Below are 15,707 nucleotides of genomic sequence, written 5' to 3' on the forward strand. Positions count from 1 at the left end.
GGCTCTGTTGCTTGCAGCATAGCTGTGGGTAAAATGAGAGCAAGCAGTGAGTATTTACAGAAGGTTGGAAGTTCTTGCAAATTCAGGAAACGTTACCCCTGTATTTTATTTGAAAACTCATCTTGCTCAGGATACCATTCCAAGTGGGTGGAGGGCTGAGCAGCATGAGGTATCAAAACAAAAAAATTGTACCCAAAATGGTTCATGTCCTGTTCCAGTTCAGCCCAAAGATGAGCAGGGTAGAACTGGGAATGATTCAGTTATGAAAAGGGGTCTTAAGCATAAAATAATATTATTTGTAACAATTAGGGGGAATAGTTTTACTCTGAGTTCTCCCTGTCCGTCTTTCTCTCCTTTCATAGCAGGCTTAGAGTGGCCTTGCAAATTTGGAAGGGAAGACTGTCTGGGTTTTTCACTGTCAGTTTAGATCACCATGATGTAATTCTGTCTAACACATGAAGAGCCTTTTGCTTGGCCTAGTAGAGATTAGGAATTAGTGCTTGTCTGTGGATATGCTGAGCCCCTGTTGCATGTGCTATGAATAGGACAAAGGGAAGGCAGTGCTTAAATAGTGAGGGTCTGAGCATTGCATTTCCCAAGTGGCAGTTGGAATCAGATATTTACTTTAATGCTTTTTCAGAGAAATTGTTGCCAAACTGAAGGTGGGATTTTTCATTTTTAAATAGTTCTGTCCTGCTCCAAACAGAGCACTAGCCTCCCTGCAAGTTTCAGGGTTTTATTCTTTTAAGTGTTTTGTTTGTCACAATAAGGCTAACTTTTGTAGGTTATAGTTTCAAGCTGCTTATTGCAAGTGAAAAATAGAAATGAAGAAAATAAAATTTACAGAATTAGAGAGTCTCGTGAAGCCATGTGACTTGGGAAACTGGAATTCAGAGCAAAACATACCAGAGCACATAGAAGTTTATAAAAATGGAGCTCTGGCATTCTCTTGAGTCTTCGTTATCCAATAAACATTATGAACTGAGGAATCTTTAAAATCTTTCAAGGAGCCTTGAACAACTTTGCTGAGGTTATTTTATATAATACGTGGAATCAAAGTAGCTAAGCAAGATTAAAAAGAACTGTTACCCAAATAAAATGGACAAAACCAAATGTCTGTTTACATTTTTGCTTAAATTACATTTTTCTGCTCCTCCCCTGAAAAGTGGCATTGGGGAGGTCTCATTTAGTTTGCCACTGTTCTTTCTTTTTTTCTTCATTTTCTGTATATATTTATCCAATCAATGTGAAAAGAAGTGGTTGTTGTCATCTTTATCAACTGCTGTAAGCAAGTACTTAAATTCTGCCCTGCAAAACATCAGCTTAAGAGTACCTGGAGGAGGGTCTTAGTGGGTCTGGTGACAGGTTTGAGCTCAGGGACACAATTGACTTTACATTTTCTCAGTATATGACAGTTAATGTGGAAAAAGGTAAGTTTAGGGCTTGTGAATCCCTTGCCCTTTTCAAGCTAGGTGATGTAGAGTGGATGAGAGCTGCTGGCAGCATTTCTTTAAAAAAAATTGCCACATGTTCATTTTATATTGCAGTGGCCAATGGAGAGAGATCAGGAGACACTGAAAGGTAAACAAAAGAACTTCAATCCAGTAGCCAAAGGAGAGCAAAGTGAAAGTTTCCATTGGAAGAACAGGAAAAGAAAAATAGTGCATGCTTTGTTCTGCAGTATCTCCAAAATCCTCGTTTCTTGGGTAACTGGGATATTAGCAGGCTTTGGAAAGCACCTTTCAGCTCTCTAATTGTGGAAGATTTTTGTTCTTCTGCAGTGTGGAATGGCAAGCAGTGCTGCAGCACCCCTCTGAAAGCACCTGGGAGTCATAAGGACACACTGTGATGGTAATTTAAACTAAAAAGCTGAACTAAAAGTTCAGATCAGCATAAAGAGCCAACATTGAAATTTGAAGTTCTAACTGCAAGTAAGAAACCTTTTTTCACTGTAAGGATAGTCAGCAATTGGAATAGTTTGCCCAGAAAGTTTGTGCAGCTCTGAAGGTTTTCAAGACCTATGTGAGGAATGGCCTGGTCTGACCCTGCTTTGAGCAGGCCCCAGAGGCTCTGACCTCCATGTGTTGCCAGATATTCTGAATTTCTGTGATTTCTGTGCCATTCCCACTTTCCAGGCAATATATTTGGAGTCTTTGTTTTCTGAATCACTTTTTCCATTCTTAGTCAAAAGAGTGTTTTGCTTTACTGTGAAACTGGAAGATACTGTATTTTTCTTTATCCCTCATATTTATTCCTTGTGAAAATGTTTATTGGCTCCCCAAGGCCAGGAACCTGAAATTTGCTTCCACTCCTTAAAAATTCTACTCCTTTGCAACTTCTTGGAAGCCAAGTTTATGTTAAATCGGTTTTCTCTCACAGTGCAAGTGGAAGGGCAGACTCAGATTGATCCTGTGTGGCTTCCGTCTGCTTTGCTTTTGAATTGATTTTATTAAACTGTCCATTGATTTTTTTTCTTTTTTTTTTTCTTCCTCATCTCTGAAAAGGCATTTGTTTTGTCACAGAACCTGACATCCAAGGATCACAGCATTCTGAACAACTTGAAATGAAATAACGAGTCCACAGAGAAAATCAAGATGCTGTGTGTGCACAGCCAGGGCAACCAAGAGAATTTTGCTGGTCAATTCACCAAATCTGCAGCAAATCTAAGAGCAGAGCTTGAGTCTCTTTACTGGGGTTTTTTTGCTTGTTTGTTTGTTTTTCCATTCAGTCTCATTTTCTCACAGTGTCCCTGTGTAAAACCAGCAGCTTTTCCTCCCTCTGCAGTCAGAAGGCCTGATGCTCCTTGTTCACACTAAAACTGTCCACACCAGTCAGTTGCTCCTGTTCTTCCTACCTATTCTGCATGCCCCTTGTTACAGAGCACCCTGTGTTAGCCTAGGAAGGGCAGTGTATATATTCTTTGCTAGCTGATGGTTGCATAATTTTATTGTCAGAGTGCCCATGAAATAAATCTTTTAAAGACCCATATTTGCCTGAGAGCCCTGCTGAGGTTTGTCATTTTCTTTCAAGATCAAGTCTGCTCTTCTGTTCCTGCAAGAGCATTGCCCTCGATAAACAATGTAGGTTACCAGGAGAAAAGCAAGTCATGTTGCACCCACGTGGGACCCTAAATTTTATACCACCCAGATCCTGTGTGAGACAAACGCACATCTCTCATCTTCCTTCCACCACCCTCTCTTCTTCACAATATCACTAAGTGGTTGGAGCTGGGATTAGTGTCTAGGCTTGGGTAGATTTTTCTCTTTCTCACTATAATTCTCTAAGTGGGTATTTACAGTGGGCCTCTGAAGATGGTGGGGCTGCATTAAGTACAGCCAAGGGGCAGAATTTAGCCTACAGAATCATTTCTTCCCAGCACTGATGTGTGAATGGGGAAGATAAGAAGATTTGCACATCCCTGGAACTTTTCTTCCTCCTGGCAAATAAGTGTGAACTAGTCTCAAAGTCACAGAGACATAGGCACTGTGGACTCATGTTCAGTCATTTCTTATGATGAAACTTTTTATATTCTCTTAGCGAAACTATCTATATAGTTTGACTCCTAAATACAGTTTAACAGAGATTTTCTGTAGAAATGCAGATTTTGTGTTGGAAGATCCCCTGGCGAGCCACAGTGATACAGAGCTGAGACACGTATCCTGCTTTGGCTGAGAACCTCAATGCTCTCTGCCATACAAGTGCCCTGCATCCTGAATCCTCTTTTGCTTGCTTTTTCTAGTGTGATGCAAAGTATACCCCCAACCCTTTTCTCTTAATGCCACTGGCAAGGGATGTGCTGAAATGGATGCTTTCAGGGAGTAGCTCTTTTGTGGTGTTCTCTGACTTGAGTGTGTGGGATAAGCACCCAGAGTACAAAAAGGGTGCTTATTTGTACAGTTTTAGAAATCTGGAGTTATATTTAACAGGAAATAAAATCATAGCACACACTCTTTGGAACATACTTGGGTTGCTTTCCAAATAAGGCTTTTGGTTTCTGGCAGGAAAAATAGGACTCTCTTATAACAACAGAAAATACGAATAGGCTAGAAGAAATGCTTTGCAAAATCCCAGCTCAGCTGAGGGTAGATGTGCCAGGAAAGACCAGCCTTTTTGCTCCAATGGTTTAAGGTGCAGTTTCCCTTCCCCAAGAGCTCTGGGCTGAAGCGATCATGGAAAGCTTCTTAACTCTTCAACCTTGCCTTCACATAGGTGAACACATGTTCCAAAAAAACAAGCCCCAAACCAGTTCAGTGTTACTTTTATCTCTCTGTGTGTTTGATGTTTTTGCTGTTCCCATTTGTGTCCTCCCTCAGACTGGTGATATGAGCTGCCAGTCTGATAAGCCATGGAAAGTATGCACTGCCCAATCCTTTATCCTTTCTGCCACCCCTTGGTGCTCTCTTTGGGATGCTTCTTTTTCTGTTGTTCTGTCATAAAATTGGGGCCTATTGTAATGCTGCCAAAATACAGGTTGCTTGAGGGAGAGTGGAAGGTTAGTGTTTGTCAAGGGGTTGGGTACCTTCTTCTGTCTCCATTCCTCTAAGCTGCCAAAAATTCCTGCACCTGGCTTATAGAAGAGCCGTTTTACACACATCTCCATGACAAGTGTATTTTTAATTTATTTTTTAATGTGAGATTGCATTTTTGGGCAAGTAAGTTAAGGCATAACAGATCTGAAGCAATCCCTGCAAACCCCTCTCTACTCAGACTCCATAGCCTCATTGAACAAAAGGTATGGGATGGAACACGGATGGTCGATGTGCTGGTGGGAGCAGGAGGTTGAAATAAGCTTCCTGGCACCCTCTAAATGTGTTTTTGTCCATGCACAGTGTATTGCAGTTATATATTTAGTGAACGTGGAAGGAAAGGTGAGCTCTTCCGCCCCATACACCTCTTTCCCTGTGGAAGATCTTCCTCTAAGGAGAACAGCCTGTGACACATTTCCTTCAGCAGAAATCATTACTTGAGGGTGTCACACGGTGAGGTGCTCCAGGCCTTCCAGTAGTTTCTGGGACTGGCAGGCTTCCCTTCCACCACTTGCAACTACAAATAAAGGAATACCAACAGGCAGAGGAAGATTGCCTCTTAAGCAGACCTGGAGAGGAAGATGTGATAGAAGCAAGAAATCCATAATGATCTGGCAACCTGTGGCTGCAGCAGCACTATATAGAGAAAGCAGGAGAGAGCCATGCTGTTATCCCAGAGGTGGCATGTCCCCAGAGAGGGCCCCTGCTAAACCAGATAATGAGGTGGAGTTGAGGGAGATGTTGGTGCCTTGGTAAGATGCTGTAGGCTGGAGGTTGTGATGCTTCTCTGGTTCCCTGGCACAGGGGATCACGGTACTTACTCGTGTTAGAGTTAATTGGAAGTTAGTGTTGAGAGGAGCCTGCCTGCTTTGCACTGGGGAGATAAACCCGAGGGAGCAAAAGCACCTGAAAAGCATCCTGCACCTTAAGCAAGGTTCTGAGTTCCAAATTACAACACCCTGCACTGCATCTGCTGCCCAAAGCCTGGAGGTGCTGAGGTTTGCCCAGGTCCCTGTAGCTCTTGGTACCAGCCTGCCTGGGGGCCTTAGAGGTGCTTGTGGCATCCAGAGCCCAGGTGGTTTGTGTCAGAGCAGCCAGAGCCAGCTCCTGTAGCAGATGTGATGTGGCAGCAGTGGTCGCTGCCTTTCTGTGGAGAACCCTGTGCCTGGAGTGGTATTCCTGCATCCTCCCAGAGATAACAGGCTTTCTGAGGAGAGGCTGGGCTGGGTGAGATAGATGGAGGTGCCTGACCACGGTGTCAATTCTTGACAACTGTTCTCTGTTTAGCAGGCTTCCTGATTTCACCCACAAGTGTATCTTCATAGTTATAAATTGTTTGTGTCAAAAAATTCAAGTGCTTTGATGATGTCCTCCCAACCATAAGATAAAAAAAGGAGAAATGGAGAAATCTACTCTTGTTTATTAATAAGTAATAATTTTACTAAAGGCTAAATACCATGCATGTTTCCATAAATAAACATGTCCATTATATCTCTAACATTTACTGCATGTAATCAAAAGCAGTTAACCCAAAGACCTCAGATTTTTGTGGTCAGAGCTCCACACAGAAGCTTTAGTTTTGTTTGCTAGGATCTGAGGGTGCTCTCTCTCAAGGTGAGTGAGAAAACCAGTCACTAAGTGTAAGTTATGAATTATGAGAAAGATTAATGCTGTGTAGGAAAATGAGCTAATGCAAAAATCAGTTCAAATTTGATGTATTTTTAGTGATGGGATAGGGTTTTTTCCTTGGTTCCCTGACAGTGCAGAGCTAATAATTAAAAACATCTATGTTGCACAAAGTAATAAACATCCTTCTATGCAGGAAAGGAGGGTATTGTGCTTGCTGGCTTGCCTTTCCCCTCCTTCACTCTTCCCCATTTCCAAATTAGAGACTGGAATAAGAAGAGGGGCTTTTTTTTTTTTTTTTAATTTTCTGGGATAGAGGGGGTGTGTTGTGGCTTTGAAGGTTTTCTATGGTTTTGTTTCTCTTTTTTTTTTTTCCTACTCTCGCTCTTACCTTGCCCCTTTGCCTGCCTGCAGCCTCACTTCGGGTAGCTGCTGCTCTGACACAGTCTGTGCAGGAGGAGGTGGATCAAGGGGCCTCTTGGGGCTGGGGCCTCGCTGTCCCTTTCCACTCGCGGGACCGGGCAGGAGCCCCAGCTGTTCGCTCTCTTCTCTAAGCCGTGGTTTTCAGAATGATCAGAGCCTTCATGAGGCACTACTCACTAACCCTGCGTGAAACCGGGCTTGACCAAAGCGGGTCATCCTGAGCTCTGGGGCAGTCGCGGGGCTAGGTAGGGCCCGCGGGCGGTTCGGTGCTACAGCAGCCTCAGCCCCCTCTGCCGCTGGGCTGCGGTCGGGAGGCGCGTTCCCCGGCGAATCCGCAGGGAAGGTGCAAAGGGCCTGTAGCGCGGATATCAGCCGGGGAGCCGGCGGCGGCGCGGTCCCGAGGGCGCAGAGCGGGCGGCAGCCACCCGCGACTCGCTTTCCTCGCCGTGCGGGAGTGGGGCCGCCAGCAGAGCCGCAGGCTCCCGGGCCGCTCGGCCGCAGCGGGGCGTCCCCGGCGGCGCAGGGCACGCGTGGCGGGCCGGCCCCGCCGGGAAGGGGCATGTCCCGCTGACGTGCGGGCCGGGGATTGGCAGCGGCCCGGCCTATATAGGCGGCGGGGCGGGCGCCGCGCCGTTCTCCCAGGAGCGCTCCGTTTCTCCAGAAGGGCGGGCGAGCGGGCACCGGCCGGAGTGAGTCACGGGGGATGGGGGGCGGCCCCTCCGCCGCGGCGCCGACGTGGAGGCTGGCGGGGCGGCCCGGCTCGGCCCGAGGCGGCCTTGCATCCTCCCCAGGGCACCGACGTGTCGGCGCTGCCTGGAAAGTCCGCGCTAACTTCCCGCCGGCCGGGCCGGGCAGGGCAAAGTCCGGCGAGGGAGGGCATCCGGCGGCGGGAGGTGGGGAAAAGTCTGGCCCCGCGGCGCGGCCTCGGACGGCGGTGGCGTGACTGTGCCGGCCGGCAGCAGCTGCCGCGTATGGCCGGCGTGTGGGGCCGGGCCGATGGGGAGGCCGGGCCCCGCGGCTGCCTCGGGAGGCCGGGCCGAGGCGCGGCGTGGATCCCGTCCTTGGTGGGAGAGGGTTAGTGGCGCAGGCCGAGGCGACTCCATGCCGTTCCCGGCCGTCTTAGGGTTTGATTCCGATAGGAGCCAAAGCGGCCGGAGGCGAGCCTTCGTCCGGTGTTGGTCAGCCGGCGGAGTGCCGGCGGCGGGCAGCCCAGCCTGCCCCGGGTCGCGGGGCCGAGCGCTCCCCTCCTGCCGTGGCTATAGAAGGACGAGCGCCCTGGCCACTGTCGGCGGGGGGAGGTGCCAGCGCCGGGCCCGGAGCTGGCCGTACCCGCCGCGCTACCGCCACCGGCAGCGTTCCGGCGGCCGCGGGACCGCGCTCGAGGCTGTCACTGGGCCCCGCGGGAGTTCCTGCCCTCCGCTCGCCTGATGCGGCCGCCCCCGGCCTGCAACCCGCCGGGCCGCGGCGGGCTAGGGCTGCTGCGGCTGCAGCTGCCCCGTGGCACTGGCCGCGCCCCGACCCCGTTCCCGCACGGTCCTGGTGCGTTGGGCGCGCCCCCGCCGCCCCCTCCCGCTCGGCCCCGCGGGGGGCGCGGTGACAGCGGGGCCCGCCGGGCCCTTTAAGGGCGCCGCCCCGCCCCGCCGCCCCGCCCCCGGTGCCGCCAGTGCTGAGGTGGCGCTGGCGGCGCCGCCCGCCCGGCCGGGCCCGCGGGGCCTGGCGGCTCCCCCGCCCCTCGGCCGGGCACCGCGGGGCCGAGCGGAGAGGCGGCCCCGTGCCGCTGCCCCGAGGGTCACGGTGGCGGCGCGGGCCTGGGTAGGCTTCGGGCGCAGGCAGCCCCGCGCGGGAGGCTCCCCCGCTGATGCCCCTCTCCCAGCCCCGCTATCTCTGCCTGCCCCACCGGCCGGCCAGCAGGACGCGGCCGGGTGCACGTCCTCGGTGGCGGGGCCGCCACAGGGCTCCTCCTGTCCGGGGCCGGACGCGGCGGCGGGGCCGGCGCTAGTGGAAGAGTAAACATGGGGGATGGGTCAGGGCTGCCCGCGGCCAGGGCTGCGGTCTATGATACATTAAGTCGGGAATCGCTATGAAGGGAGACTGCGTTCTGCCACACAGCAGCTGTCTGTCAGCCTGCTTCCCTCAAAACTAGGGGGCCTGGACCTCCAGTCTCTGAGTCCGTCGGTTTTCAGAAAGGGGTCCGTCGGTTTTCAGAAAGCAAGTATTGTGTCCACTCATCAACCGAGAGGTTGCCCTGTCCTGTGTGAACAGAGGGACAGTGCCTACCACGACCAGCCCGGCCCTGTTGCTGTGTGTGGTTCTCACTGCATGGGTTAACAAAGTAACAATGTTTTTATTAAATATACTTTTAAATAACATGTAACTGACATTTCCATCCGCAAGAACTGATTGTATTGGCAGTGTAACTCATGACTTTGCCTTTGTTTCTTTTCATACAAATGTTTCCTGTGCGATTAGGGTCTGGCCCTTGCTGCAGGTTATTTTTGGGATGATTTCGTTCTCTTTATTGAGGTGTGCTCTAGACTTCTGTAACTTCTTTGGGTACACAAGGCCAGCCCTACAGGCAGTGTATCAACCAGGCAGTTTGAAACCTGTTGACCCAGTCAGCTACACGCTGGCATGACGTAGCTGTAATCTTAGTTTCAAAACCTAAGTGGGAAGCCAAAGAGGCTTGAACTGCTGGTTTTGATGTTACATTTAAAATACCATTCTAATGGTTGCCTCTGATTTTGGCCAGAGATGAATCCCTGAGGCCTACAATATACCAGATGCTAGGGGTTGCTGGAAATGAGGAGTATTTGTTCTTAGCTTCTTGTATGGGTGACGAAGCAGAAATTTGTATGGATAAACACTGCCCTTTGATTTTGCATTGAATGTCTGGCTGCTCTCTGAGGTGGAGGCTGCAAGGAGGATCTGTGCAGCTGGTGTGTACACAGTGAAACCAGCAGCTGTGCCTTGAGGTTGTGTCTTTCAAGTAGGTGCTATATTGGGTGTCGTTCACTAATTTCTTATCCTTACCCTCCTCCTCTAAGGAGGAAAATATGTGCAAGATCAGCCAGGTGGTGTTTTCTGGAGAAATGAGAGTTATAAGCACGTGTGTGCCTTTAGCAAGGCTCCAGCCAGAGCTTGACAGCTGTTTGTGATGTCTAGCATGCTTCTCCCTCCTGCCTTCATTTGGAGCCTGCCATGAGGTGGTGGCACCCTCATTAGTGACCCAACAGGCTGGAGGAGCTGCCACAGAGTCTGCAAGCCTTGCTGAGATAGTCTGGAACAGGTGCCATGGCAGTAACTTGCTTCCCTTGGATCTGCAGCAGCTTGAGCAGTGCAGGCATGTACCATGGACACGTAACCATGTTTTACACTGTGGTGTAACCCTGGACAGCAAGGAGATTTCTCCAAGATCAGGTTGCTAGCCACCCTTTCTGTACACAGGAAATGCCTTGCAGAGATCTGCATTGCTGCAGCAGCTGTACTTCAGCAGCATGACTGGCTGTCCCAGTACCTGCTGCCTCATTCCTGGATTAATTGCAGCATTAGCTCTATTGCTCTGACGGCACAGTTTGTGCTGCCTTCTGCCTGTTAAAGGCATGTTGAAGTAGGGGAAAACAATAGCCTTGGCTGAGGTGCAGATCACGCCTGTATGACTCTGTTGCGTCACTGTTCTTCTCTCCTTTCCTTCTGCCACCATCAGCCTTCCTTACTGCATCACAGCTCTAGCATAATGTGAGACACCCCATCAGCAACACTGTGTTTTTAGGAGTGACCCTGGTTTGGGGAGCCTTTTCTAACATATTGGAAGATCAGAGATGGCAACTGTCACTTTCCTGAAAAGCAATCAAGTTTGCTGTACAGAAGATGGTCCAAGCAGCACTGCAGGGTGTGTGTGGGAGAGGAGCCTCTTGTCCCATAAGCAGGCAGAAGCACTGGGTTTTAGGAGAGTGCAAGCTCTGCAGAAGCACACAGAACAGCTCTGGGGGATTCTGGGTGTGGATATTGTACAACTGACAGTGTGTGTACTGTACTGGCTTTTACTTTTTCACTTGTATTCCTAAGCACTTTTTCAGTAAATCTGTGGATCCAGATTTGGGAGATGGAAATATCTTCCCAGCAGTGTATTTTTCTTCCTGGTTCTGCCTTTTGTACATGTTTAAAATAGTCCATGTAAACCAGTGTAAATTTTCTTCTTCTAACTTTCAGATTTAGGCCTAGAGGCAGAATTTAGTGTCTGGTGCATGATCTTATTGCAATAAAAACTGCAGAGCTGGACTACCCAGCAGTTGAGTGTAGAGAGCCCTGAGTGTTTGCCTTAGTTTGTGAGGATGTCTGTGTTGATTCACCCAAGCTCCACTGAACTACATTCCTAACTTGTGACTGATGGCAGTGTTGTTGGCAGGTTTTCAGGTTGTTAGTCTCTTCTAACTAGAGAAGGTCTTGCTTGCAACCCTGAAATTTCATGTTTTTGAACATCTGCTATTAATTGACTATATTTTTGCCTGATATTGGTTGGCAACTCTTGTAGCCAGTGTGGTGAAGGAGTAACTACTCCAGATTTCCTGCTGTGAAGTTTGAGTAGATAATGGCGCTGCCTGCAGAGCTAGTAAAATATGACAGGTGTCATGTGTGGGGAGATGCAGCTGGGTGTTTTGGATAAGGTGCAACTTTGAAAGGTACAGGCAGTGCTCTATTGGAAGTCAGAGTAACAGGGATGTCATGGTTTTCTGTTGTCTTGGAGCTAATTTGTTTATTTTGTTTATTTTTTTTTTCTCTAAAGCAAAAGCTGGCAGGCTGACAAACAGGCAGCTTACAGGACGGACTCTCTGGCTACTGACCATTTAGCTGGTAAGTTCTTATTTTGGGAGAGCCACAGATCTTGCTGTTGCTGAGCTTGCTAGTCAGAGTGGCTTTTTGAGTGTCTCCCTAAGTCAGGCACCTAAGTAAGTTTCTCATGAAGAGGTAACAGCTTCCTGGGTCCTTCCTCTTTTATCTCTTACGGGTACATGATAGTCTTGGACTGATGGTCCAGACATTCACATACTCATGCAAAAATCACACACCATTAATAATAAATAGATTAATGAGACTGTACTTGAGGTTAATTAGAGTATGCTTTAAAAATTTGTGGTGTCCCCCTTTCCAGTGGCCTTTTTAGGTTACACATCCCCTGCCTTCTTAGGGAGGAGCCCTGTTTTTGGTGACCACTGTGTAGGGAGGAAATATCCCCCTCATCCTGTCTGTTTCAACAAGGAAATTGGGCAGCTGATGGGCCTTTTGGGTGCTTTTCAAGAGGATAACTGGAAGATTGCTCAGTAACATATACTTTGTCTTCCTGGAATGACTTTGTTCACCCTGGGTGGTGTTGGTAATACTGTTGCCACTTCCATCTCTTCCAGTGGCATACCCGGATTGTGTGTGGGTGGGAAGTCGACAATGAGCTCCGTGGCAGTTTTGACCCAGGAGAGCTTTGCTGAACACCGCAGCGGCCTGGCCCAGCAGCAAGTGAAAGGTGAGTTCCTGTGATGTGCCTCTAGATCCAGACTGCACAGACCTCTTACCCAAGCTCACTCTATGTGTTGGTTCCCCAAAAGTGTGCATTTTCCTTTCCTAAATTAGTGTTTTGCTGGACTAGCTTTCCACTCCCAGCAGCGCAGTTGTGGTGCTGCACAATGCAGGGCTGTGAGGAGATGGGCCTGAGCACTTCAGAGAGTTCTGGCTAGCAGTGCTCTCAGCCCTGGGGTGGGGCACTGAGCTACATGAGACCCTCATGTATCATTTCCACTCTTTGCTCAGCTGGGTGCTGGGGTGGTCACTAGCCATACAAACTGACTCAGTGGTGGGTTTTGGCATCCATTCCCACCTGTGAACTGCCACATTTGTTATGGCCCAGTGCACAAGTGAGTCGAACATAATGTACAGGCATACAGGCTTTCCCTAGACTTTGCCCTAGCTATAGTCCTTCTCTGCCTTTTTCCTGGGCTTATGTTTGTCTTATCCTCTTCTGACCTGCACCCTTTGGTCCTTTCACTTCTTTCAGCTCAGCCTTTTTTCCCCTAATTGAGCCCCTCTTGACAGAGTTGGCAATAAGGTGCTGTTCACTCCCTGCACCCCCTGTGCCAGCTCAGACAAGGCTGGTCATTTGTGGCATCCACTGCAGTCTGTGCCATGCTGATGTCAGTTGTAGTCCAGACTTGGCAGCCCCATAGGCATAGTTGTAATAGGATTAATAGCAGGGCACAAGCCATTTGCTCTCCCTTGTTAGTGGTACCTAATTACAATTGCATTGCTTGTGAACAGGGGCATTTCTGCAAGGAAAGTGACTCATTTGCCCTATTTGCTTTACTCCAGTTACAGCTTTAAACTCTGAAGAAGAGAATGATCCTCCAACCTACAAGGAAGCCTTCCCTCCACTCCCTGAGAAAGCACCATGTTTGGAAGCTGCCCAGGAGCCTGCTGGTCCCTGGAGCAAAATTCGACCAATAAAGGCTTCTGTCATCACTCAGGTTGGTGGGAGTGGATGTCTTACCTCCTATCTTTTCCCCAGTCCCCAAAGTAGGTATGTAGGTGAAGTGAAGCATTCCCTGGAGTATGAAATCCTTGGTATGTCAGCCTCTTTATTGTATTTTACCCTGGTACTGCAGCTGAGAGCTAGGACTGCTCTGGAGGGGAGGGATGTGTTGGAAAAATGTCCAGAAGGAGCTCTGCATCCCTGTTCCACAAATAGCTGAAGCAGGCCTGAAGGGAGGATTGCAGAATTCCTGAAGTGAGTGCTAATCCCTCTTTAGGAGGAATCATAGTGGGGCAGACTGGCTGCTGAAGTGCTCCTGCACTTCCCTGGGCACAGCTGGTTCATGTGCTGCACAAACCTGGGAGTCAGCTTGCCACTAAAGTCCTGTATAGCCATGAGAGAGAGAGGAACTGCCAGGCAAAAGCACACTGACAGCTTGTGTGCTCTTTTTTTGTGTCTGTGGCTGAGCAGGTGTTTCATGTGCCGCTGGAGGAGAGGAAATACAAGGACATGAATCAGTTTGGAGAAGGTGAGCAGGCCAAGATCTGCCTTGACATCATGCAGAAGACAGGAGCTCACCTGGAGCTGTCTCTCGCAAAGGACCAGGGCCTTTCCATCATGGTCTCTGGCAAGCTGGAAGCAGTCATGAAGGCTCGGAAGGAAATTGTTGCTCGACTGCAGACTCAGGTGAGGGCAGCTAACTGTTTCTTACTTGATCCTTGCTCTTCCCCAAGACTCCTGAATGCTTTGAGACCCTTGGGTGTGTATGCTTATAAGCCAAAGAGGTGTTATTAGATGACTAATTCAGCTTTGCCATATATTTTCAAAGCATACAGTTGGCAATTTAGAATGGAAATGAGGCTTAAAATAGGGTTCAAAGCTAATTACAGGCCGTGGTGTTGCATGAAGGGTGGAGTCTTCAATCTGTGACTTTGTGCTGAGGTGCTGGTGCTGGCAGGGTGCAGGCCCCTCACACAAAATTCATAGTGTGTGAGAACGGAGTGCTGCTTTCTCTGAAGTCCTTCAGAGAAGAGTGTGGAGGGATGGGAGAAAGAAAAGTAGAGAAGAGGGAGGTCTGCCAAATGCTGGAAGTTTCAGATTGGGGTTCTGAGTTGAGTAACTTGAGCCCCGTTGGTAAGTAATTACAGACTCCTCATTTCAGTTGCTTCTCCTTTCAGTCCTCTGCATTTTGATTTCTTACTTTCAGGTTTTTGAGTTCATTATCAAAATGGTAGTTCATGTTAATATCCATCACAGCCAGGTGTGTTTTTAAGTGTAATGTTCAAGGTAGTTAATGCAGTAGTTAATACATGTCTGCTCAGTGCTGTTCAGCCCATGTGTCATACCCTGCCAGAGGGACGAAAAGGGACAAACTCTACATAATGTGCATCTGAAAAAATAGTTTAGTTTGTATTACCCCACTGTCCTCAAATATCCCTCCTACTTGGCCCCAGGTCTGAAAGGTGTGTCTGTATTGCAACTTCTCCGAGACTTGGCTGGCATCAGTAGGTGGACAGGAAGTTGAAGAGTCACACCAAGTGATGTGTTTTTTATTTGATTGATTTATTTTTCCATTGTAGCTTGAATTGTAAGTGCCTAGTTAGTTAATAGTTATAGTATTCACTGGGATCAAGAGCACAGTAGCAATCCTTAGCTCTCAGGTCAGTAAAAACTCATTGCGAAGGGAGGAAGTCAGGAATTCCTGTTACAAGCCAGCCCTTTAATGTTAGATTGAGAAAAGTTCTCTTTTTCAAGAGAAAAGCAGTCCCTGAAGCAGCATGTGCTGCTTTGAAGACACCTTAGCACTCAGTAATGGTAAGCATAGTTGAGCTGTCTGCCTGCTGGAATAAGTTTCTGGTGTTGAATTTCAGTTTCCTAGGAGTCAGACTATGTCTTCTTCTCTGTAGCCTTGGCAGCAGATATCAGAGTTCAGATAAACTCTACCCCTGAGCTGTCATCCCAGTTGCTCTCTGGTGCTGAGAGGCTGTGAGACAGTGGAGCATAGACACCTCCTCATCTGTGCCTGAAGGTCTTTGATTATTCAGAATACTGCTCCTGGTAAAACAGAAGGCTTTTTAGGGAATAGTGGGGTTTAGACTCCTGGAATACAGGCACTTTAGATCAAATCCTCTGGCATAGTATCAATGTTGTGCTAGATGGATGTGCTGGAAGGCACTGTGTTTACTCCTCAGTTGTAGCACTAAGCAGCATCTGAAAAGCTTTCCCTGTACAGGCAGGGGCTCTCATAGATGCTTGGCCTTTGTATTGCAGGCTTCAGCGACAGTTGCCATCCCCAAGGAGCACCACCGTTTTGTCATTGGCAAGAATGGTGAGAAGCTGCAGGACCTGGAGCTCAAAACTGCAACCAAGATCCAGATCCCCCGCCCAGATGACCCCAGCAACCAGATCAAGATCACTGGCACTAAAGAAGGGATTGAAAAGGCCCGACACGAGATCTTGCTTATCTCTGCTGAGCAGGTACTTCAGTCCTGTGATCTCTCTCATGTCATTATCTGAACAGCCATTTTGGTTCTCCATGGTATATTAGATGTTTGTAGCCACCATGGCCACAGCCAGTGGTAACACTGTTAGTCTGAACAGAGATGTATACCATTCCA

General features: G+C 48.7%; 1 protein-coding gene across 2 annotated transcripts in view; it reads left to right on the forward strand.

Annotated features, from left to right (window-relative positions):
- Positions 1–15,707, forward strand: part of HDLBP (high density lipoprotein binding protein) — a 38,737-nt gene that overhangs the window by 6,758 nt on the left and 16,272 nt on the right. Inside the window, exons 1-6 of one of the 2 annotated variants that reach the window (XM_053986084.1) lie at positions 7,194–7,264; positions 11,359–11,426; positions 11,978–12,090; positions 12,930–13,084; positions 13,561–13,776; positions 15,361–15,567. In XM_053986084.1, the coding sequence (XP_053842059.1) occupies positions 12,015–12,090; positions 12,930–13,084; positions 13,561–13,776; positions 15,361–15,567 (654 nt within the window). In that variant the 5' untranslated portion in view covers positions 7,194–7,264; positions 11,359–11,426; positions 11,978–12,014. Of the gene's footprint in view, positions 1–7,193; positions 7,265–11,358; positions 11,427–11,977; positions 12,091–12,929; positions 13,085–13,560; positions 13,777–15,360; positions 15,568–15,707 lie in introns of those variants that run through there. The other variant, XM_053986083.1, reaches the window with a different exon arrangement.

The sequence above is a fragment of the Vidua macroura genome, chromosome 10 (genome assembly GCF_024509145.1).
Source record: "Vidua macroura isolate BioBank_ID:100142 chromosome 10, ASM2450914v1, whole genome shotgun sequence".
NCBI lineage: Eukaryota > Metazoa > Chordata > Aves > Passeriformes > Viduidae > Vidua > Vidua macroura.